Source organism: Pundamilia nyererei, unplaced genomic scaffold, assembly GCF_000239375.1.
Source record: "Pundamilia nyererei isolate P.nyererei 1_Seehausen unplaced genomic scaffold, PunNye1.0 scaffold00083, whole genome shotgun sequence".
Classification (NCBI taxonomy): Eukaryota; Metazoa; Chordata; class Actinopteri; order Cichliformes; family Cichlidae; genus Pundamilia; species Pundamilia nyererei.
In genome coordinates this window covers 2,741,487-2,766,163 of record NW_005187484.1, presented here as the reverse complement: position 1 = coordinate 2,766,163, position 24,677 = coordinate 2,741,487, and the positions used below count along the sequence as shown (strand labels likewise).

At 42.0% G+C, this 24,677-nt stretch overlaps 1 protein-coding gene across 1 annotated transcript; it reads right to left on the bottom strand.

The window, feature by feature from the left end:
- Positions 1 to 2,897: 2,897 nt before the first annotated feature.
- On the bottom strand, positions 2,898 to 21,881 carry LOC102192223 (period circadian regulator 2). Its single transcript, XM_005738369.2, has 22 exons — positions 21,726 to 21,881; positions 17,333 to 17,883; positions 15,583 to 15,675; positions 15,221 to 15,375; positions 14,969 to 15,090; positions 12,856 to 13,057; positions 11,987 to 12,038; positions 11,227 to 11,369; positions 10,376 to 10,454; positions 10,168 to 10,274; positions 9,923 to 10,076; positions 9,719 to 9,827; positions 9,361 to 9,640; positions 9,064 to 9,220; positions 8,805 to 8,941; positions 8,522 to 8,728; positions 8,181 to 8,426; positions 6,804 to 7,873; positions 6,425 to 6,644; positions 6,098 to 6,329; positions 5,834 to 5,984; positions 2,898 to 5,470 (listed from the first exon to the last, which is right to left on the bottom strand). Exons 2-22 carry the CDS (start codon positions 17,773 to 17,775, stop codon positions 5,315 to 5,317), a joined length of 4,515 nt encoding a protein of 1,504 aa, XP_005738426.1. The 5' UTR covers positions 17,776 to 17,883; positions 21,726 to 21,881; the 3' UTR covers positions 2,898 to 5,314.
- Between the last annotated feature and the right edge of the window lie 2,796 nt (positions 21,882 to 24,677).

Below are 24,677 nucleotides of genomic sequence, written 5' to 3'. Positions count from 1 at the left end.
TGTCATCACACCAACAACAAGTCATTCTGAGCCACAATCAGCTGAAATCCATTTTTGGCAAAGTGATGTTTATATATCCTTTATTTATGCTGCTAAAAAGTCTCGTTGACATTAAAATGCCTTTTTTTTAACGAGTGATCTGGCCGAAAGGGCAGCGGAAATTATAAACAAATATAACACAAGACTTCTATAAAGATATTTTCGACTGGAATGATTATAGTGTAGGTATACTTACGCAGAGCCATAAAGATACTTGCACCTGTTTCTACTCGTAAAAGTAAATAACATGTCATATTTCACAACCATTAGGTTACAGCTAATAACCTAGGTGGGGGAACCGCACGTTGAGCACGTTGTTCACTGTCTGATGATCCTGGATTACTGGAGGAGGAGGCAGGCTAATTATCAACCCCCGGTGGAGTATGGGGGCTTGGAGGCTCTGGGTGTGAGCGTCGGAGGAAACATATGCGAAGAGGAGCTGATCAAAGCTTTGAGCCACTGTTTGACAGCGGAGCGTCAAAGTATGTGGAGGTTTGGGGGGGGGGGGTACTAAAATGGTCCAAGTGCATGCTGAGATTCTTCACCAGGGCACAGCACACACACTAATACACTTGCAGGGATATCTGTGTGAGGACATCTTTTGACATAGTGCACTCCTTTCCCCAGTCGTTGCAAATGCCATAGTCTAACCCTAAAGCCTCCTAACTCTGAAAGAGGAGGTGTGGAACAGGAAAATGATCTAACAATGTTATGATCTAAAGGTTGAAATGAAACAAATGAATCACACTAGAATCAAACTCAGACAACTGCACTTGTGCTAGTTTCACTCCCCTTTGTCTGGTATTTCTGTTCCTCTCAGTATTATTTTGTGTGAACTAACAGATTCAACGAAAACATGATGAGGGAGGTCAAATTATTTTTAAAATAAGGAAAATTTGGAGCAGGCCGTTTCATCGGCTAGCTAGCACAAAAATGGCTTTAAGATAGTCAATATACAGAAAATGTTTCTGTGCTTGTGACTTATGTTTAATAGCTCAAAACCTGGGATGTTATGATAAATCCGGTGACTGTTAGCCAGTCATATCTGGTTTCAGACAGTTAAGTCCATAAATGTATGCTTTTTACCCAAACACACCTTTAAGATGTTATCAAAGGTACTTAGACACATTCAATTACACCCACACACCCATTCTGTCTACCACAGGACTCCACAGAAATCCCCAAAGCTTTCATTTAACCAAAACGTACCTGATGCAAACTCACAGCATCATAGGAAATGTACATTTTTAGTCAGATATTTCCAGTAATGAGATCAGTGTACATACAATTAACAACCGTGAATCAAAAGCTGAGTCTTAAGACTTTGTCCTTGGGCAAGATACTAACCCTAGGTTTCTCTCCAATGCATCCATCAGAGTATGAATGTGTGTGAATATTGGAAGCACTTGTACAGGAAAAAAAAGAAAGAAAAAGTTCTTGCATGAACAGGTGTGAGTGGGTGTAAGAGGAAAGTTGCATAAAGCACCTTTGAGTGCTGAATTACAGTAGGAAAAAAAAGAACCAGTCCATGTACCATTCAGATATTACACATCGTGAATGTGTGGTCGGATTTTATGCTGACAGGCCGACAACATTGAGGGGAGGGAAGGCGATCAGTCATGAGGAAGACTTATCTGACCAAATACATCAGCTGTGGGTTTGCGACTACGCTTGTGAATTCTGAGGTTAAAGGTCAGTGCAGTGCAACAGTTGGTGTGAGAGAGGTTCAACAGCAGAAGAGAGCATATGGTGCTGAAACAGATCCCCAGGGGACCCTGAAAAACACCCTCAGGACTCTCAACTGTTTTTGACTGTTCGAGAGAACAATCGCCTCTTATGAGCCGGCGGGGGGGATGCTTCTGTGTCCCATGTAAGACACAAATTTATCACATTATGCATTTGCTTTTTAAAATAAATGTCAAAATGTCGTTGCAGCCCTTATGCTGCTACGATCAAACCTAATTATTCAGATTTCCAGCTCCAATAGAGGATTGTTACAGACCCCCTCCTTTCCCTCCAAATTCACCTGCTTGTCTGAAATGATGCATTTCAGCTTCTCTCCATTTAAGCCAGTTTCCTTGGCTGCCCTTTGCAAGTTAAAGGTTTGAACAGCAAGTGGTTGGAGCTCTGAAGCTGAGATGAACGTATTAGGGTATCCACTCTCCCTGACATCATACAGAGCCAGGAGTAGGAAAAAAAAACCCTTTGCGTTAAGAGCAGTCTAAACTCTTAAGTCTCAGCTTTTGATTTACAGCCATTACTCGTACATACACTGACCTCATTACTGAACATTTTGCAATGTTGAATGACTGAATTTTGATGCACGTTCGTTTCAAGTGTTAGCAGAAACATTAAAAAGGAGTCAAGCAATATTTTTTTCTAGAATTTAAATGTGATTTGTGTGAATGCCAAACACGAAAAGCCATTTAACTGGACTCCATACGCCCTCTTTAGTGTTTAGCTTCATGTATAATAAAAGAACACAGAAATCAGAGTGGTTCTATTTTTGCAGCTTTATTACACAATCCCACTTTCCAAAAATGTTCGAACACTGCATAAAACAAAATAAAAGCAAAAGCTACACATTTAAACTCTCTCTTATACATATGTATAAAGACAACATATTTAATGTTAAAACGGACACATTTCAGAAAAGAAAATGCAGCATTTTGAATTTGTCTCTAGGATTTGCAGGTCCATGCTTTTAAGTTTTCATTTAAAATTTTATGCCACATCCCAACATTTTTGGAAATGGCGCTGTTCAACATTGTCAAACAAGACATCTCACCTCAAAATTTTAAAAAGCACAGAAATGTGCCAGATTCTTATACCACAGACTCAGTAATGAGACAGGTTTATATAACCATACACGACATCACGTGTCGATACTGTGTGTACGCATTTACAGGTCAAGGAACGTCCAACAGATCACCAGTGCAGTGTTTAAAATCCGTCTCTCTCTTTATGGAGACTTATGAAACAAAGTCAGTTTTAAACTGAGACATATCCGGTCTTTTATACACAGGTGAGCGTTGCAGGCTCCTTGGAGATACTTTGCACAGAAAAAGAGATTAATGACAGAGAAAGATGCAGTTACTAAAGGTGGTGAGAGGCGCCGTACTCTCCTCAGGAGGAGTCCATAAACCTTTGCCAGTCCGAGGCAAAGAGTCTCCGTACGAGCCCTCAGTCACTGGAATCACTCAAAGTATCTCACCACTCTGTCCATTGCTCTTTGCCCACAGGTGCATACACATTCCACATACGTTCTGCTTACAGTAACATGAACCCGGGATTTATAAGAGGTAGGGTTCGTCCCCAATGACAAACAAACAAAATAAAGACACACAAATAAGAGAAATAGAAAAACAGAATATTTAAAAAAGGACTGCCAAGTTAATGAGAAACCAAAAACCATGAAAAAAAAAAAATAAGTTGGTGAGATGCTCTTGGTCCAGGTACACTTGCAAGCCCTGCCCAACAGTTTCTCTGCCTTAGCACCAGAGTGGTCTCCACTTCTTGTACGGGTTGTGTCAATTAAGCAGAGGCAGGGTGGACCCATTTACTTCATACTTCAGGAGCTGATGTTTCTCAGGCCAAAGTGTAAAAAACCCCACTTTCACCCAAAAAAAAAAAAAAAAAAAAAAAAAAAAAGAGGAAAAAAAATAGCAGGGAAATATCACCCCTCTTATTTGCTACACATGTAATACTGCTTTCCCACCTTCATGCAGACGTCAGTGCCAATGCTGAGCAATGACGTCAGCGTCGCGCATTTGCTCTGGCCAATAGGCTTCACAGTACTCCAGGATCTGTATTGCTGCACCTGCAGATACTCATGATTTAGTCCTTTCGACATGCATTATTTAAAAAATAAAAATAAAAATAAAAACGATTTAAAAAAAAAAAAGAAAAGAAAAATTAGGCATTGGGTTCTAATTTTTGATGCAAAAATAGATCCAGAAAAGAAGGAAAAAGGACTGCATTAAAAACAAAAAAAATCCCTAAAAATGTAGTTATTTGTTCCAAAAGTGAAATTATGTAGTGGAGCTGCACCACACTGACAGAAAAGATATTACTCATCTTTCTAGAAAATGTACGGCTGCAAGTTTCTCTTTAAAAAGAAACAAAAAAGGAGAGTTGGAGTTTGAAGTTTCTACAAGTCCTCGCTCTTAGTGCATCGCTCCTCTGTCATTTGCTTCGTTTTACAAAAATACTTTGGCAGCTTCTTGATCTTTGATGATGCCCACTTTTTGTTATAGCACCTGAGCTGCTCTGTAAGGTCTGCAGAGGCCTGCAACACTTACAGACTGTGCTGTGAAAAAAGGAGAGGCTAGCTCTGCTGCTTAAGCGACTTTAAAATTCCTGTAGCGTTTCCAAGCTTTTAGAAATGCAATACATTAGTCTTTCAGATGAACAGATTCGGCTTAAAAATATTCTGGCCAGATCCTTTGCTAGATAATAAATAACACCCATAAACGGATAGCTTTTATCATTAGGCATAAGATTGTCAGAGTTGAGGAAAGTTCCGGCCAGCCTCCGCATGTCACTCTGCTGGCTGTTGTCTGGTGCTAACACTGCTGCGCCTGCGTACTTTGACTACTCAGGTCCAGGACGAGCAGTGACATAAAAACTCATTCAAAATACAAAAAGTGCCAATCCCTACCCACTGACCTTCATCATCCAATGAGAATCCCCATTATTCTACTATTCAGCTATTCCTAACAAGAAAATGTGGATCCCGGGGCTGTGAGGTTTTTTGGGTTTTTTTTGTCGTTTTTCCGTTTTTGTTATTAAATGGGATCATGTGGGGAGTCAGGAATAAACAAACAAAATTGGGCAGGAGAAACTTCTAACAGCAAAGCCTGGCTGCTTCTGACAGCTTGACACTTAGAATAATAATAAAAAACATTTCAAAATCTTACATATTTAAAAGTAGTATCTCTCAGTCATTAGCTTTAGATTTATAATGTGCTCTGCCTTTAAAAGAGAAATAAATAAAAAAAATAGAGACAGGTCTTTTCAAAGAATGTGTGTGTGAGAGATGGAAAAAGTGACTTGCTGTAACAGCACTACTGCCCCCTGTTGGGGTGCATTAGGAACTGGACCACAGTAGCAGTCCTACACCCACACACAAGCAGTGTACACCCTCCTAACCATCACACTCACAACACAGAGTTCTGCTTGTAGTGTGCATGTATGTGTTCTTCAGGATGGTCAGGCACACAGCTGTTTGTCACATCCATAGTGTCTATTTATGCACATGCCCTCTGCTGGCTGTTTAGGAGCCTGATTCCATTTGAGGCTGAGGCTCCCCAGACTGGCTCTGGGTGTTCTGACTGTCTCTGCTCAGCTCCTCGCCCAGCTCGCTCATGTCCATGTCAGGCAGATCCTCTTCGATGGGTGCCGCTGCCGCATCCTCGCAGTACACACACTCCTGAACACAAACACATGCCATTGTTACCTTACAACATTTATAGATATACATTTAGCTCATTTGAATCCATTTTACGGTTATATTTTTAATTGTTTTGCTTCATTACATTTGTTTTGTCTCATTATTGGCTTGTCAGTTATCTGTAATGACTTTGAGCAGCACTAACTTGCATGAAAACTGCCATCTTCCCTATAAAGTTCATTTGCAGAAAGTAGTGTACAACTATTGTGTTTTTTGCAGAACACAAGTCACGTTATTTTCCATGGTATACTTTTTCAAATTATTTGCAATGGGAGTGCTGTGCGTGTTTTTTTTTTTTAAACTATGCTTAAAGCGTGTTGACAAACTGTGTCTGTCCCCCACCTTAACGTTGATGGCAGCAGGCAGGCCTCCCCTCCTCATCCAGGGGTGTTCCTCCACTAGCTCTCGTCGCTGGTCTGATGTGAAGTGAGGCTGGCTCTTCTGCATCTGCCTCAGCCTCTCCTTGTCTTCCCTCAAAACCCTTTGAATATCTCTGATGGTCAGAAAACAAATACATTTGTGTGAACGATATTTAATGGAGTTAAAAGGTTAATACTTCATACAGGTGGTGAAGCTTATAATATTTAATTCCACTTAGTGACTCACCTGGATGGCATTTGATATGTCATCATGACCTTGTCATCAACGTTGGCCATCAGCAGCCAGAGGGGCTCCTGTAGGACATACTTGATGAAATGCTCTCCCTCCCCTCGAGATGAGACTTTGTCCTGCGGCTTGCCGCCTTCAGACCCGCCCTCTCCCCTCATCTTGTTTTTAGACTTGGGGTCGTGCTCAATAGAGTCGACACTGCCAAAGTATTTGCTGGTGTTGCTGCTCCCTGTGGGGGAGACAAAGACAGAGTCACAAAAACCCCCCCAAAAAAACTTCAATTTTGTGGAAACACTTGTCAGACCTCAATGTTCAACTACTGACCTGTTCTGCTGCCAGAACCGCCGCTAGCTGAGGTACCACAGCCAATGCAGCCTGAGCCTAATCCCGAGCCCAGTCCAGAGCCTGACCCTGAGCCCATGGATCCAGACGTGGCTGATCCGGTACCAGAGTGAGAGTCTTCCTGTTCCTGCAGCAAGATGTCCAGCAGGTCGCAGGATGATGAGTTCCCGTCACTGTGAGCCCCGTCTCCTGGAGACTCCACCTAAGACACAAGGTGGTGCACACATCAGAGATAATTCCACACTCACTCTCCACTGGCACGCTGTGACACAGTTTGTGTTTAAGTGCTGGCACCTGTACAAGTTAGTAACTTTGTTTCAATTCACTGTGTTAGTATTTGTAAATGTCCTGTGGCTCCTACCTGCTGTTGGCTATCAGGCTTGGAGGCGCCTCCGTTCTTATCCCCTGTTGTTCCCACTCCTATAGATGCTGTTGCCGCACTGCCGCCCTGTCCTCCAGCAGAGGCTACTGTAGTGTCCTGACGCTCCACTGAGCGCTGCCCCTCCTCCATGCTCAGCAGATTGAGCTGCAGGGGCGAGCTGCAGCGGGACTCAAACAGCGGCGGTGATGTGGCGGGCTCTCTCGCCCCAGAAGCAGGGGTGGAAGATCGGGACGCCGCACCCTCACGAGGCTCTGCTGCAGGGGTTTTGGGAGGCTCGCTGGAGAGACTGTAGGGGAAAGGTTGAGGTGGAAAGGGGGCTTGAGCTACAAACTGGGCCTGCATTGGGAAAGACGGCTGGGCGGTGAACGGCTGCTGAGTAGCGAATGCGGACTGAGCAGCCTGGAAAGGCTGCTGGGTAGTATAAGGGGTCTGGGCAGCTTGGAATGGCTGCTGGGGGGTGAAGCCAGTCTGCACAGGAAATGGCTGTTGGCTGGTGAAGGGGGGTTGCGTCTGTATGGTGTAGGCTGGCTGAGGGGGCTGAAAGGGCTGCTGGGTAGCGAATGCAGGCTGTGGCTGGGCCTGCTCAGGGAAAAATGGTGGTCTCGGAGCAGCTCCTATTTGTCCTATTTGGGGGAAGATGTAATTGGGTAGCACCAGAGCTACCACAGGTGTAACAATGGGTGCAGGAAACGGAGTGGCAGTGGGTGGGGCTTGGGTGCTCTGCCCTTCTCCAAATCCTGTAGAGAGAGAGGGGTCCGGTCGGGGAGCCTGAGCTGGAGCAGCAGGTGTTGGTGGGTAGAGCGGATATGCAGGGACCATGGTGGGGTAGGACACATTAAAAGCTGACTGCGATGCTTCTGATGGGGACCAAGAGGTCTGGTTGAGGCCCTGGAGAGGGGGGCGTGGTTTACGGTTTGACACAGCGCTGTCTGATGAATCGGGATGCTTCATCCGTGGCTTCTTGGACTTCCTGTTGCGGTTACCCTTCTTGGCAGTAGTTTCTGGCCTAACGGTGCCTTGTTTAGCAGTGCTTCGTGGTCCAGGTGATTCTGAAATGAGGATATAGACGCAGAGGTCAGAATGTCATTTTTGTTGAGCTGGAGAATTAAAAAAAAAAATGCATGTAGATGCGCACTAACTGGAGACCAGGAATATACTCCCCACATGAACTGGGAATTTGGTAAAATCATGAGATTAAAAAAGATAAGATTAAAAAAAGATAGTCAATCTAAAGGTGAGCCTTATTTCCTCTTTGTAGAACTTTTATTGTGTTTGGTAGCCTCAGTTGTTAAGCTTCTAGCTAAACTATATCTTCTCCCAACAAAGCAGAAAAGCTCAATTTGAAGCTTACAGTACCTTCAACACTGGGTGGACCTCTGTGCTTGTACAGGTATGTGGAACAGTCCCTCTGGAAGCTCCTGGAATTACGGAGCTCTCTGCATCGGTTGAGGAAGGCCTGCTCCTCTTTCTGGGTATGTGCTGCCAGCACCTGCTTGGTCAGGCCCAGCCTCTTGTAGGTCTCCTTTCCTTGGCTGGGTGGAGACACCATACTGACAGGCAGCGCAGGGGGTGCTGGGCTCTCTGCAACATCCTCAATTATCTCTGTACAAAGCAGTGCCATAAACATCAGTCAAATAAACTCATTAAAACACGGCTAAAGACAGTCCTGCTATGTTTCTACGGACACAGAAACTCACCAGACTCTGGCTGAGGCTTCTTGTCCCCCACATGTACGATGGTGCTGCTATAGCTGCACTGAGAAGTGATGGACACCACACTCTCCGCCTTACTGGGCAGAGTGAGGGGTGCCAGGGGGCCTCCCACCACAGCAGCTGCCCCAGATGGAGGCTTCTTTAGTGCTTTCATGTTTGACAGGCCTGACTGAGAATCCAACATCAAGGGATCTAAATGAGAAAGATTCTGTTAGTGCTGAGCCAGTACCTTAGACTTTGTGTGCACAGATGCATGATTACTACATACCTGCATTTGTATTCTGAGGCACTTGCATGCCATCCTCTGAGCCTTTCTTGTCATCATCTGAGTTGGAGGAGGTGGTGTTTGAGGAGAACTGGTATTTTCTTTTCACTGTGATGGGTATATTACAACTCTCCAGATACCTAAGAAACAAGAAGGAGTTTTAAATGAGAGAGCTTTGATATTGTGCAAACAGAGCATGATCTCTCTGCCTTTGCACAGGGATTACTGTGCAGATGACTTCATGACCAAATCTATGCCTGACCTGATGACACTATCCAGGCAGCTAATCTGCTGGTAGGAGCACACAGTCTGGTCTTTGTAGGTGAAGCCCTCCATGCTGGCTGCAGTACTGTCTCTGGCCTGCAGAGGGGGCACTGAGTCTTTTGGACGCACAGTTGAATATCTTTGAGCTGCCAATGCTAAAGAGAAGAGGAGATAATATGAGAAACACACACGAGAAGACAGACAGGAGAACCAAAAGACACTCTGCGTGTGTTTCTGATGTACTTAAATTAATAATCACTTTATTTTGAACTTAATAGTTGCCAACTGGACTCACTCTCATGGGTCTTCTTCTGCTCATGTTTGGGGAGAGAAGGTGACGGCGCGGGAGATGGGGAATGCAGACCGATCTGAGGGTCCTGATTCCTGAGCATGTGGACATCTTTACAGACCTCCTGGAAAGTCCTGGCGGGCTTGGTCTTGCCTGTGTCCTCTGCTGTGTTCCCTGCTGTAATGTTCCCATTGCTTTCACTGGATGAGCTGATGCTCACCAGCTGCTCATGGGATCCATTGCTGCCATGGCTACCATAACCACTGGAGCCCATATTGTGGACCGGCTGCAGAGAGAGTAACTGTTAGAGGAGCTGTCAAATGCCTCTTGTGTGTGTGTAAAAGTGAACCGTGTGCGTGCATACTTGAAGCAGCAGCCGGTGAATCTGTTCACTGATTTCCTGGATGTCTGAATCTATGATCTTCCCTCCATGGAAAGCCGGTGCTGCGAAAACATCTTCGTTCACAGGACCCCTGAAACATGCAGGCATAGAGCTGTCACCTAATGTCCTCATAAATACAGATGTCCAAAAAACAACAAAAAACCCCACCACAGTGGGAATACTTACATGCGCACTTTGTGCCTGCCAATGACGAAGGACACCTTGCGGCTCCAGGGATTGACAAAGCTGGACCAGCTGGTGTCGATTGTGATGTACTCACCGTTTCTTGCACAGAAACGTATTGACGAATGATCGAACGGCTGACCAGCGTACTGCAGAACTGTTGGTAACAGAAGGTAAAGTGTGAGCAGAAGAGCTCAGAGTATAAGAACGCAGTGAGACAGTCCAGGTATGCATGCAAATGTTCGTACTTTTGCGATGTATTGCCAGCATCAAGGGTCGGTCACTCGGGTGTAGGTTGAGCAGCACGGGGGTCCCTATCAGGTCCTGAGGGAGGTACCCCAATAAAGGCACAGCCCTATTGGGAAAACAGTAATTACTTTAGTAGAAAACAGGCCAGCAGGATGACTTAACACAAGGCACCACTGTAAGGATCATAGAAGGATTCAGTCCACTCACCTCTCATCCACATCCTGGAACACACAGTTAGGGGTGTGTGTTGTAGTGAAGATACGCTTGTCAGGAGGTATTCTGGGAGCTAGGTGTGCGAAGGGAAGGGAAAAAATGTCAGTAAACAAAATGATTGTACAGTAATCCCCTGAAACAAAAGGATGATAGCATCTCTTGGTTCACATTAAAAGGATTAAACTCACACGAGCTGGTTTTGAACTCTCAAAACACGAGCAAGGGGATTGATCGGTAATAAACTGATCAATTGGATAAAAAACCAACCAACCAACCAACCAACCACTTTTGAACCATTGATTTTTTTTTTGATTTTTAGGCCTTTTTTGAGGGTTGTTTTTTTTTTTAAGGGGGCCTTGGCCCTTTTTCCACTTATTTGTTTTATTTAAACCTTTTTTTAACCTTTTGCCTCTTAAAAAAAGGAAAGGAAGTTTATTCGGTTTAAATTGGCTTTGCGGAAAAAATGTAACACTATTTCCTTGTTTTCCAGGTGATCAGTTTTTATAGTGGCGACAGTATTGGGTGGATGATAACTTGTTTATAGAGATTATCATAAGGCTCACCATCTGTTCGAGTACATACATGGATAAAAACAATAACTAATAAAAAATCCCATAAGCATCTTTCTCTGCTACATTTCAGGCTGTCATCTCTGATTTGCATAGTCTAACTAGTATAAGTTTAACTAGTCTGTGCCATCTATGGTTCAACTTCTAAACGTGTGAAACAAATGACTTTATTTTCCATCTGATACATGTCAGAAGTAACTGGTAAACAAAATAAAACTGCATTCATTACTGGGTGATACGCTTGAGTGCTTTATTAAAACAGTGCACAGTTCTCACCTTCATATCCAGAGTGCACCCTCTCAGCCAGCAGGAGGCAGCAGAACTGCTCCTCAGCCAGCTCAGCGTCCTGGACCTTCATCAGGTACGGAGTCATCCGGAAAGGATAGTATTGGAGGTCTCCTTTGCGGTCCTTGCCACCACTAGAATGCAAACACACAATGTCAAGACCCTTTCATAATAATGAATGCTGGGTTTTTTTGGCTTTCAAAATAAAATATTTTTAAAAAAGAAAGAAAAACGAGCTAAAAGCATTAAGAGATCCTTTTACCAGTTTATCTACTGATCATGTAGTGAAATTACTGTAATTATTTAGTTAACTGTGGTTTTAGTCCTAAGCTCATCATTTCTTTCATAAAAACAACATTTGTGGTAGAAAATACTGCATCTTGTAGAAAAATTAACTCAAACTTACAATGCTCAACCTAACCCTCTTCTGTCACACCAACAATCCTCTTTCTACATCCATGAACCTTTCTTTTGATCCTCCTGTTATCCATGTTCAGGCATATTCCTCCTCTATACATGTCCAAACTAGCTCAACCTATATTATATAAATATACAACTTTAAAGTTTAAATGAGCAATAGCAGGTACCCCATCTGGCCACTAGATGGAGATGAAGTTCAAAAGCTCAAAGCTGCTGACTTCCTTCCTCCCTCTCACTTTTCCCCTCTCCTACCCACCATCCCTCCTCTGACTCAGAGCTTGCTTGGACAGGAAACTGTGGCTCAAAGCATCTGCCGACTGCTGCCACTGACCTGATGCGGCAAAAGAAGGATTTCTCCTGCATGCACTCCGTGGGAGATGACTCTGAATAAAAAGAAGAGGGGAAAAAGGTCGGATGAATAATTGAATTAGCATGAGTAGTTCCCACTCAGCCATCTGTCAGTCATCAATATTCAAAATACTCTTCAGCAGACCTGAGATGTTTGCCTCTCATGTGTCATAGATAAGAATGCAAGAGATGCAATTATACTACAAAAGTTAATTTTTTTTTTAAAAAGTCATTTTTGAGACAATTTACAAAAAAAAAAAAAAAATTATAGATGCTTATGAGTGGAAATGCTGGAATTCACTGGACCGATACCAGCTTCCAGTTGTTAAAGTGGGAGTGCAATCAACTATAGAACATAAGTCCCTTTGGAGAAAATTTTTGAAAGATAATGCACAAATTTGTAATCTCTGAAATGAGTTTTAGTAGAATTTATATGACCACTGGGCAGAAAATTATATTACAACCCACTAATTCACCAACTCTGTGATAAGAAGAACCTAAATGCAATACAACCTGAAGGTGTACACATCATCAGTTAACACAGACCTGACTGCCAAACATGCCACATTTGTTAGCGTCATACATTTATTAATGTGTGATTGAGAATGCTAATGAAATATGTGCTATGCATGTATGAACATGAGTATGTGGAGGAAATACTTCCATGTGCAGGTGGTGCATGTGTTTCATATTGGTTTGCTGCGTGACCCTATTTTGGAAATTTTACAATCCGTGTCTACAGTGCCCCTTACCATACTGTACGACCAATTATGTCAAGGAGGCAAAAATTTATCTAATTTATATTTATACATATACACGTGTGTGCTTTTGTGGAGCATTCGTCATCCTTACCTGCTCCTGTGCACATGCTCCATGAGGGCAGGCGGTATGGTGTGGTGAAGCTGTAGAACACGCTGACATCCTGAGGAGTCAAGAACTCCACAAACTTGGCGTTGTCGAACACTTCCCGCTTGCAGTTCAAGATGGATGCTGCCTGGTCAGAGATGTAAACAATCTTCCCCGTGATGAGAGACACTGCTACAGCGAATATATCCTAAAGGCAAAAACAAAAAGATATTAATCATTTAGGATTACCAAATTAGGTACTTCTAGCCCTCTCAGAAAATTTAAAAACACATCTTCAAACTGACTACTACTCAGATGACAGATCGGCTGCTCCTTATCATCCCCCACTTTATTCTTTATCTTACGTCTGTTATTTTTTCCACATCAACTTCAAGAATAAATAAACAATAAAGCTTGTTCTTTTTCTTTTTTATAATGGTCATCACCCCTGTGGAGAAAACTCTGCCTTTTCTGGCTTCCCTCTTGAATGCTATAATTAGGTTTCTTGAGACAGACTTTCTCCTGCTTTTGTTGCCTTAACAGTGCAGGGAAATGGGGGTGGTGGTGGTGGTGGTGGTATCCAAATAAAACTGTAAGATAAGATTGTAGGTAGTGAGCCTAGAGTCTTAGGCTCACTACCTGCAAGCCCATGGATGCGTCTGATTTACTAACATACATACATGCACTGACACACACTTTACACGAATAAAAGTGTTGGGCCACAACTCTTAATCTGTAAATTCAGGTGTTTTCAGTCTCATGGCTACGAGTGTATATAATCAAGCATCTAGTTATGCAGTTATGCAACTAGATCTTCCTAAATTTGAGTCTGGCTGAGTGTTACTGGACTAGGATGCCACTGTTGTAACAAGTCAGCTTGTTAAATGTCTTCCCTCTAAGATCTTCCATGATCAGCTGTAAGTGGTATTATTGCAATGGGCGAGTCACAGCATATCAACCACAAAGCAGCAGACCACATAAAGTTAGAGAGCTGTATTGACTGTAAGTGCTGAGGTGCATAGTGCAAAAGTAAAAGTCGTCAATAATGTGCTGATTCCGTAACTGCAGACTTCCAAAACTGATATGGTATTAACATCAGCACACAAACTGTGTACCAAGAGCTTCATGGCACAACCTTTTATGGCTGAGCAGCTGTATGCAAACTTTACATCAACAAGCACAAACTCAACCGCTGGACGGAGCGGCGTCGAAAGTGAGCGATAAATTGCACCTCTCTTTAGTGAAAGAACTTTGACTGCACAGAGCCCTGACCTGAACCCCATCTAACATCTATGGGAAGAACTAGAAATTGGAAGTTGTATCCAATATTGCTATCTAACCTCACAAAGGCACTTCTGGATGAATGGGAAACAAATTCCCACACACGAACACGCACATACGCACGCGCACACACACACACCAGCTGACTGGCCATATCTCACTTGCCAACTTCATTGCTTCCAAATCTAAGTAGAAATGAAAGTTGGCTAACTTGCCAAGTTACTTCACCAGCTAATATGACTCATGATACAAACTTCTGAATAATGTTGAAAAAACACGGACGATACTTAACAGTAAATCATAAAATGTCTCAAAGAAAGAAAATAACTAACAGTTGTTTTCTATAGTAACAGCTAATAGCTAGCCAATTAGCTATATTGCATGTATCTAATATTGGTAGTTTGCTCATCTCCATAACTTTGTTATCACGGTTATCATTAATAACATTAGCTCAGGTGGCAGAGCAGGTCAGCCACTAGTCAGAAGGTTGGTGGTTCGATCCCAGGCTGCCTCCTGGCTGCATGCCAAATATCCTTGGGCAAGATACTAACCCCATGTTTGCCTACTGGTGGTGGTCAGAGAGCCCGGCAGCCTCGCCTCTGTCAGTGCGCCCCAGGGCAGCTGTGGCTACAATGTAGCTTGCCATTGCAAGTGTGTGAATGTGTGTGTGAATGGGTGAATGACTGAATGTAGTGTGAAGCGCTTTGGGGTCCTTAGGGACTAGAAAAGCGCTATACAAATGCAGGCCATTTACCATAACATTGGTTTTCACCATTCAGGCATAAGACTGGTTTAGCGGTTTATCCTTTAAGATGAGGTAAAGAGCGGTGGTACTTACGGTGTTTTTAAGGGTGTATTCCGAGGTGATGCTGTTGATTTCCTCAATGGTGTAAGATGTTACATCAAACCCTGGTGGCTGACTGTCGTTAATCATCAGCATCTGGTAGTACTCCTCATTGGCTGCAACCAAGACAATATGGATAAGTGAACACGTGAGATAAAAGTTTATTTTCAGTATGTAAGTAAGTATAACATCAGTCATACAACATGAACACACAGATAAAAACAATGCACACAAGGCAAGTCTTACCTTTCACCTGTTTGACACAGCGCAGTGCATACTTGAGAGTGTTGACAGTGCTCGACTTGCCCTTGCTCCTTTTTTCTGACGGCAAGTGCATCTTCAGCTCCTTGAGCGTCTTGAAGAGCTCCTTCTGTGTCTTAGCTTTGGCTGACTGTTCACTGCTGCAGGACCCAAATGAGACAGAGACATGTGTGTCAACATGACAAGATCTCACCATTGATGTCACACTCGGCTTTCCAGCAAAGGAAGCAGAACAGGAGGGGAACGTACTGACAAGGGGTTTTAGACCTTTCTGTTCACATTTCCAATTGTTGTTGCATTAAATACCAGTAGATTTGGGCTGGGCTTTTTTTCAGAAGTGTACTAACCTGCAGCCACTGGTTGATGGGTTGTCCTGCTCGGAGCTCACCAGACTGAAAGCATTGGAGCTGCTTGGCGGGGAGGGGCTATGAGAGTTTGAGCTGTAATCACAAGGACAATGTCATGTTATGAACAAAGGTGTGCAGGAAAACCAGAAAACGCATAATGAAGAGCAAACATTTTAAGTGATTCAGGAATTTGATGCTATAGGCTGTTCTTAGAATTGCACCGTCATATGAACTGCTCTTTTTTTTAAATATTGGAAGGACAAATAAAGAAAGTGAACAAGTGTTAAGTGTAATTAACCAATTATATCCACGTGCGCTTTTCAAGTCACATGAAAATTTATATTTAAAAAGAAAATTTCAAGTCCTTAATTAATTTAGTTACCTCTGAGGCAAATACTAAACCTTGAAAAGAAGACTACTATGATAATGTACAGTGGAAAAAAAGAAAGAAAAAAAAGGAGCATTCAAGAAACACAAATTGCAATGGAAAGTTCTGTGGGCAGTTAAACAACCAGGTCAAGCCACCCACAAAAAGCTTTTTTTGAACAAGTTATAAACTGACTTTTGGCATAGACTTTTTACAAACATGCATTTTATTTCTCTTGGATGTTTGCCTCAAATTTAAGTCGTGACAAAAAGGTTCACAAAGTTTGTTCTTAAACGTGATAACGTCCTATTTTGAAACAGAGTATGAAGAGTATGACAAACGGATGTGGTTCTGTGGACACTGTACAGTCGATGCACAGACAGTATAAAAGATGGATGCAGCTACCGTGATGTCATCCACTGGTTTCTGATGTACCATTTAGTCTCTTAAGTCTCGAGATTAGCACTTTCACCTTTGCAATCTTCTTTTCCCTTTTTAAATTTTAGATGACATGAAATTAGTCACTGAAGCAATAAACTTATTAAGAAGGACATTAAGTTAGAAAGACATTTTCTCATATACTTCTAAGGAATAGGGCTTTTAAGCAAGCCCTATTATAAATCCCAAGTTCAATCTATCAGAGTCAGTGGAATGAAGGAAACACAGTATTAGGTGTGGAGTCTAATCAAGATGAGGCGTCACTGTTGCAAGTATAGCTGACATGTGTTTCCAGTATTTTCTCCCCCCTTGTGGATGTAAATGGAGATGGAGAAAGCATCAGCATTGGATATGTAACAACAATCTTCACCAAGTGTGCCATTTTCTTCAAACAAGACTATTATTTAAAGGATTGCATCTCAGAATCCCATATGGTTAATCAAAAAAAGATGAGGCCACCAGAAAACTATAAGTGGGACCCGAATTGAAATCAAATTTAATGACATGTAATTATTAGGTCCAATAATATGAGTGTGAGCTGAGTATTTCACACCCTAATGAGTATGGGAAATAGTGAAATATCAATAAACTAGAAAGAGTCTCAATAATATTCACTTTTCCTGCAGTTTCTCTTCCAAAAAACAAAACAAAACAACAACAACAACAAACAAACAAAAAAACCCCAAAACAAAACATTTTGATATGAACCTATATGTCATGATTAGGAATAAACACCAATTCCCAAGTTGCTTTCCTCCAGCTTAAGCAGTCTACTGGACTATAGCAATGACTCAGCCCAGCAAAACTCAAACAGCCCTTCAATGACTTTAATGAACCTTACTTCCGTGACCTAGTTGGTCCGCTCCCCCACCGTGGTGGGAAAAAGAAAAAGAAAACAAAAAAAACTTCATTTACCACGATTCAGTGGTTTCGATGAGTTCTCACCTCTTGTTGCTCCCCGAGGACTCCATGAGAGCGGAATCCTTGCCATTGCCGTTTGAGCTGCCCACCGACTCGTTGCCGTGGGACTCATTGCCATGTGACTCGTTGCCATGGGATTCTGTCCCGCTCCCGCTCGAACCACTGCCACCCATCTCCACATCCTCGTGCAAAGGTGGGCGCGGTCTCTTCCTGTCATCATGCGGGGACCCCGGGTGCTCGTGGCTGCTATCGCTCCCCTCGGAGGCCAATCCTAACTCTGGTTCGAGTTCGACCCCATCTTGCCCGCCACAACCCTCCCTGTAGCTGGCCATGCGGTGAAGCTGGCTAATGGAGCTGCAGGGAGTGCCCTGCGCTTCCTCCACGTGCAAGCCTGCCCTTTCCCGGTTCCGTTCACGCCCGTCCAGGGTTGAGTACAGGTACTGCTTTGGATCACTATCCTCAGACATGGGACAAGTTAGTGATGGAAGATTAAGTTACCTTCCACATGGCAATGCCACAAAGTTGATGGCACTTTAGCATAAATGGGGTTGTTGTCTCAGGAGTGGAAATGCAGTCTGAAATAAACAAACAAGACAAAAAACAAAACAAAAACAGGTGAAATTACTCATACCAACACTTTACAGCACAGTACACTTCTAATGATAGAAGATCAATAGCAGAAGGAACACAACTCTAATATTAGAAGCAATCAATGTGGATTAAATCAACCCATCTATCAAAGTACAGTAGCCATGACTTTGATCTGATCAACCTGTGTGGCCTCACATCTCCACATTTTCAAAAGTCAATCATAAATAAAAAAAGGCACCACAGCACAGATAAAATGATCTTGCTGTTACACAAACACAGTCACACCAAAGGAGCTGCCATACACTTTCAAAAGGTTTGCACAGTAAATAGGCCAGTCGTTTGCCCTTTCCAGGTAGACATCAGTCCCAGACCAGCTTAATCTGGTTCAGTTTTTCAAATAAAAGGTGAGTCTCCAGAGATGAAACACAGGTCTGCTGACACAGTACAAACAAAAACCTCCGCTGCCTGCACATAATCAGGACCAACTTGGATGTGAGAAGCAGAAACAAAACAAAAGCATGAAAATTGGGTTTTATTGTTTAAATAGTCTCCTGTATGGATGGCTGCATCACAAATTACACGATGAAGCAGTAGGAGGAAAACCTGACAAGCAGTCTTTAAGAGAAACAGCCGTATCATTAATGTTAAAGATACAGCTCCCACACATACACATTAACTGTCCATATTAAAAATCAAAGATAGCCTTATGTAACACAGTACAGTGACTGTGGATGCACAGTCCTTTTAGCAATTACCTTTAAAAAAACAAAACAAAAAAAAACATATTATATTTCATAATTATTTAAGTGAATATATATGGCCTGTGTTCTCATTCAAGTCAGTGTTAGAACTGACCTGATCATTGTGTGGCCCCTAGACCACATTAGGCCCTTTAATTGTCCCTGAGCAGCCCTCATGAGTTTAATGGGAAATTAGGACTTCCCAATGCTTCCCATTTTAGCCACCAATAGCACTTTATACTATATAATACTGAACAGAACTAAGTTCAGCTTATTGGTGTGACCCTCCAAAACAGTGGCCCCTTGAGAAAACTAATTGTCCACTTCTGTGTTAGAAGTTCAGCCATGCTGTAAATAGAGACCTTTTTTCACTTGCTTCTGGAAAGCCGCAATTAAATAAGAGCCTTTAGAAGATCTTGGGGAGTAAAAGCTGGTCTCCAAAAGACAAATACAAGATCCAGTTTTATCAGTTTTTATCCTCCTACAATTACCTCAGCAGTGGTTGGAGCTATTCGTGTCTTTCAAAGCTGAACAGGAAATACCGGCAACAGGTACTGAGGCCAAATCCAAACTATTTTACTGTTTTGCTGCTCTCCAGTGTCAGGTTGCAGCTATTTATGTAAGCGCGCACATTCAGCAGCCTGTCTATTCTTCTTTCTCTTTACATAAGCACTTTTACATAACTTCTCAAAGTTTTAAGAGTAGGTTGTTCTTTTTTTTTTTTAAAAACTAGAATATATATATATATAAATAAAAACACAACCCAGCAGTCTTTCCAAACCACCCACTCCACTTAGAAAATGACCCACTCTTGTTTAAAGGAGGCAGCAGCCAGGCGCTGTGAAGAGATGTTTTATTGGCTGCTGGAAATGACCAATCGGCAGAGAGCAAGGAGTTACAACTGGTTAGAATAATGTCACCCAAACAAAAGAGAGACCACAGCTTGTAATCATGGCAACAAAATATTTATTCCTATTACTATTATTTACATTCTCTTTGAGGAAATAAGACCAGCATTTCCTAGAATTGTGTCCTCTAGTTACTTTCTATACATGTCAGCACATATCTCATAAAATCACACGGGGAAATTTTGTTTATAATATACGAGCTAAAGTTAGTTTTATTGCTCAGATTATTTCATATAGGGAGCCTGAAGAGCTAATAATAAATGCACAAAAAGAGAAAAAACATTAGGTTAACAGACAAAAAACTAAGTAATTGAAGTATGTTTATGCAAATCATTCCCCACATGTGCTTATGTGGGAGCAGTCCACTATGGATAAACTGAAGCTTTACTAAACTGTAAATCACACACAAACACGACCATATGTTAAGCACTGATCCCTGAAACTCGTGCAAACTGTCATAACACCGGCTTCCCTGTGGACATAACACAGAACAAACCATACATGAAACTGCTGAAGAAAATCTGACTACTATCCTGTATTTTAAAGTGTGTTCAACTTCAATGAAAGACCATGCAGTGCAGACGTTGGCTTACCAGTGACCCCCCCTTCCTCCATCAACATAACAAGAAACACCAGCATCCAAGCACAAAAGTACAACTCCAACCACCAGAGAGTCTTCCCAAATTCTCTGCAACACTGCCGAACACATCACTGAGCAGAATAATAACATAATGAAACTGAACTCCCTCTGCTTCCAGCTCAGCCCTCAACTAGAGGGCTTATACAGCCAGCACACTAGCACAGATCTCAGGCATTATACAACCCTGCTCCAGTCACATGGATTTGGCCATAGCGCAGCACAAAGCTATGGTAGCCTTGTTTCATAAAACCCACATGGTTTGTCTTGTAAGTAGCTCCTCCTGAAGTGCACTTTTTTACTGGCATGCGAAACTGAAATCACATGAAGACCAATAAAGGCATACTGTTACATTTTTGAGAAAAATAAACTCATCTGACAATCCACACAAAGTTAAAACATGGCTTAACAAATATTAGTGGAAGACAACATCAATATAGATGTAGAAAGATGCTGCACATACGGTGGCAAAACCTAGCATTTTTACTTAACCCCCTCCTGTTATGGCCCATCTCAATATGCAATAAAAATGGCATCAGACCGAGTGAGTTACATCACAGTGTAGGCCACCAACTTAAGATATTACTTATTAATGATGACTGCTGACATACAAGTTGTAAAAATTGTTAAAAGAAGACACCGGGGTGTGTGTGTGTGATTATTGTCACACACTTTTTTTCCTGTAGCTGCATGTTGCCATGGTATAATCACTGTTTTGGCCTTGTGGGAAACTGCTTTGTAACATAAAAGCCACACGTTTGGGGTGAAAAATAAAAGACAGCTCAAGTGACATTTTTAGGCTTCAAATAAATGCTTTTGAATAACATGCGCGGTTTCTACTTTTTTACTTTTTTTTTTTTTTTAATCTGGCAAAAGTAGTAGTTTTAGGTAGAAATAATCTTAATCTGATTATTCTTCTTCCCCTGTCTGTCAATCCAAACATTTAACAAACACTTTTAAAAATCTTATATAAAGAAATTAAACCACTTCCTCGGGCCATAATTGTGCCAACAATTCAAAGCCATTTTGTAAAAGTGTTTCGAGTGCGAGCAGCTAAAAAGTAAACCTGACGAAGAGCCTTTTTATACGTCTAATATTACACTTCCGTGCATATGAAATTTCTCACATAGATACTCTCGTATTAGATAACGTTTATATTAAAGGAAAAAACATTAAAAATGACCCCCCTTCCCCCATCTGACTCCCATTGACCTGCTATTTAAAATCCACACACACGTTGACCTGCAATCCAGTGCACGGTACACTGACACAGTTATGTAAAAGTAACCGAATCGTTAAAAAGCAGCCACGAATCCACGGCGAGATACCCGCAGAGGACATATTTCATAAAAGCTAACATTTATCTAGCTGTCTGACTGAACAGAAAAAATATAACCGGCATTTTTTGGTTTTAAAAGTACAAAAAGTAGAGCAACTCGGGGTTCACGCATGCGCAGACCGCATTTTTGTTATGCAACTTATTTTTTCGCTCGTCAATCTTTTTTGCTAAAATGAAAGGGCGCAAATGAAAGCTGACCAACCTGAGCAGTAGTTGGAAAAATCCTCTCTCCGGTGGTCTCCAACGAGATGTAAAATCAAAAGCGACACGTAAAAACTATCCAGTTATACCGTTCAGTATTCCTCAATGGGAGCAGAGCGTCAGACGGCTTGACACAGTAGTGAATGGATCCTCCCCGGTTCTCCCCCGCACAAGCCTATCAGCGAATCGCAGAGCCCGGCTCGCGACCTCAATTTAGACTCCTCCCTGTGCTTTTTCCGATTGGCTGGATGCAAGGGGTTTCCATGGAGAACGTGACGGAAATGCGATATCGGAAGCTTATTGGCCTAAAGTGCTGTCCGTCGTTTTATATAAACAAGGCTTTGACTGCACGTGGAATCTCATGTTGTGTGAGAGTGGGGCAGTTACGACTGCGTGAGTAGCAGAATCCACAACAACCTATCAAATGTTAAAATTACATAAATGAAAAAATACAAGGAGGAAACGAACAGGAACTGATGATGACAGAGAGAAAAAAGTGTCACAGAAAATGACACTCGCACTTGCCTTCCCGAAACTCATTTCGGGAAGGCAAGTGCGAGTTATTGCGTGATTGCTGTTGGAAGCCTTGAAATGTTTCACCTGTGTGACCTTTTCAACAGATGCGCAAGCATCGATAATGCAGTGAAAGTGTTTATCGAAGCAAAGGGACAGGTCTGTGGTGGGGAAGCTTGACACATTCTTACTTGCGTCACATCTATTTCTACCCTTCAGTTGTGGCGAGTTTTTTTTCCATTCAGAGACCACAGATAAATCATGCCCACATACATTTGTTAGTTAACGTACAGATGTTTATCATATGCCATGCAAACAAACCAAAGCAAAGTACATTTTATAAACGGCCTTTACGTCTTGATTGCGTCATTATGCTTTGAAATAAAAGGTTTGCAGTCTTTTGTTACATTTTTTTAATGGGCTGCTATGTGCCAAGCTTATTCATCACTGTTTTTCTGGGACTGGACAGCACCTGCTGGATATTTTTTCCCACAAGCTGGCATGATAGCCACAACACAATATTTTCTCTTTTCTAGCCAAGATCCTCCACAGAGCAGTTTACCTGCGTAAGCAGGATTCTAAGCTTTGTAACTGCTTGTCAAGTGGCAGCCACCCACCCTGGCTCAGGTAGCAACACACCATGAAAAAGCCTGCACTCCTTAGAACATGTGAGAACGAACACCCTCCTTCTCAGCCTACACTTTATAAAGCCACTTTTATGATATCACCCAGAGCCCAGCAACAGGCTCTCCAGCTGGCATGTTTGCTTTGTGTTTTTCTCAGGACATCTTTGGTTATAAGTGTAGGTGGATCTGACTCTGTATAATTAGACTGATTCATGAATCACCCCTCCTTTAACTCCTCCCTAAACTACGCGCATTTGCTGGCAGTGGGAGCAGGCTTGGAGATCCTGGAGGTGGGTGGAAGTCCCTAAACAAGACTGAATCATGCTGTGTATAGCTTCATCTGCTTTGACTGTTGTTCATGATTATCTAACCAGAAATCCTCTTCATTAATTGCCCCACATGTGAAACTACACAGTTCATATTAGCCATTTGTCTGCTTTAAATGTTTTTAAGATGTATATATTTGGATTCTTAAAGATATGGCTAATGAATAAGAAAATAAAGTGAGGCGTGAAAAGTGTAGAACATAACTTTTTTGCCTTGAAATATCTGTTTGGATGCAAACATAATTTATATACAGTGTTATCAGGGTGTAAAGGATGACACAGCAACCTCTGGATGCTGGAAAATGAAACCACTGCAAAATTTCTAAAAACTGCAGTACCCCTAAACGCCACACGGGCTGGCTCCAAAAGCAAATCACTAGTCATATAATTTCACGTGAAAATGTCCAGTTTTACAGAATTTAAAAGCATTCAGCATTAGTTTACAGCTATGCCATTGTACCTGACACAAGCTATGAAGTAACAGAGGCCTGAATTTTGGACCCTTTTCGAAAGAAGACAGGAAAGGCAGGAAAAAACGGCATGAATCAGTGGGTGAAACTTTCTATGGCTTTTACTTTGAAAAGTTTATGGTATTCCTACAAAATGATGGCTTGGACTAGAGTCCCTCTTACTGGGTTTAGGGGGCTAAGCTGATGCATACATCATAAGCAATTGTTTTGGAAGGTGTGACTCAAAGGCACAGTGGGGTCAGAACCAGTAACTTTTCCCCCTTATACTATTTTAATGCCAAATGAAGGAATAATTCTGTATATCTTTATATATACAGTTACTTCTAAAACCTAGGGAGGATGAAGTCCTTTCAAAATTTCTAGTTCTTATTGTATTGCAACTCTAGCCCATAAGTCTCTTCAGAAGTGTTGCCATTTGTACTGATAGGTGCTACATCTGATCAGTTCTGGACTTAAGTAGTTCAGTGTCCTGAACATGACCTGTGTCCGTGTGCTTTTTGGAGCATTTCTAATGGAAGTATATGATAGACTGTGTGGTGCAACCTATCTAAAAGGTTTGTGCTTTAAATTTCAGTAAGAAAATCTACTATTTTATTAGTCTGATACTTGGCACCAATTAGTCTGTGTGTTGAACTTATATAGTTTATTAATGCAGCTTGCTAACATGGCTAGCCAGCCTTAGCTGATAACATAGCAAGCCACCATCCCATATAAATATGGTCACATTTGTCTCCAAAAAAACCTACCATGGTGGCAGGACAAAATGCTAATGTTGAGCCTTCTAAATGCCCACAAACAGTCACATCGAAGTAGCTACATCTATCTGTAATATACAGTCTGTGGTGTAGTGTGAAGTCATCAGTGATGTAATACAAATTATATTAATATGAAGCTGCTATTAGAGATTCGTTCCTAACTTTTACACATTTTAATAGTTGAAAAAATATATATATATATACATACATACACATACACACACACATACATATATATATACACACACACACACACACACACA

What these genes read in the sequence shown, in the direction of transcription:
- LOC102192223 (XM_005738369.2), bottom strand. Translation starts at nt 17,775, where the DNA reads ATGTCTGAGGATAGTGATCCAAAGCAGTACCTGTACTCAACCCTGGAC. An exon ending in AATACACCCTTAAAAACACC is followed by an intron (nt 13,058 to 14,968) that starts GTAAGTACCACC and finishes TTTTGCCTTTAG; the next exon opens with GATATATTCGCTGTAGCAGT. An exon ending in CGGTTCTGGCAGCAGAACAG is followed by an intron (nt 6,330 to 6,424) that starts GTCAGTAGTTGA and finishes TCTCCCCCACAG; the next exon opens with GGAGCAGCAACACCAGCAAA.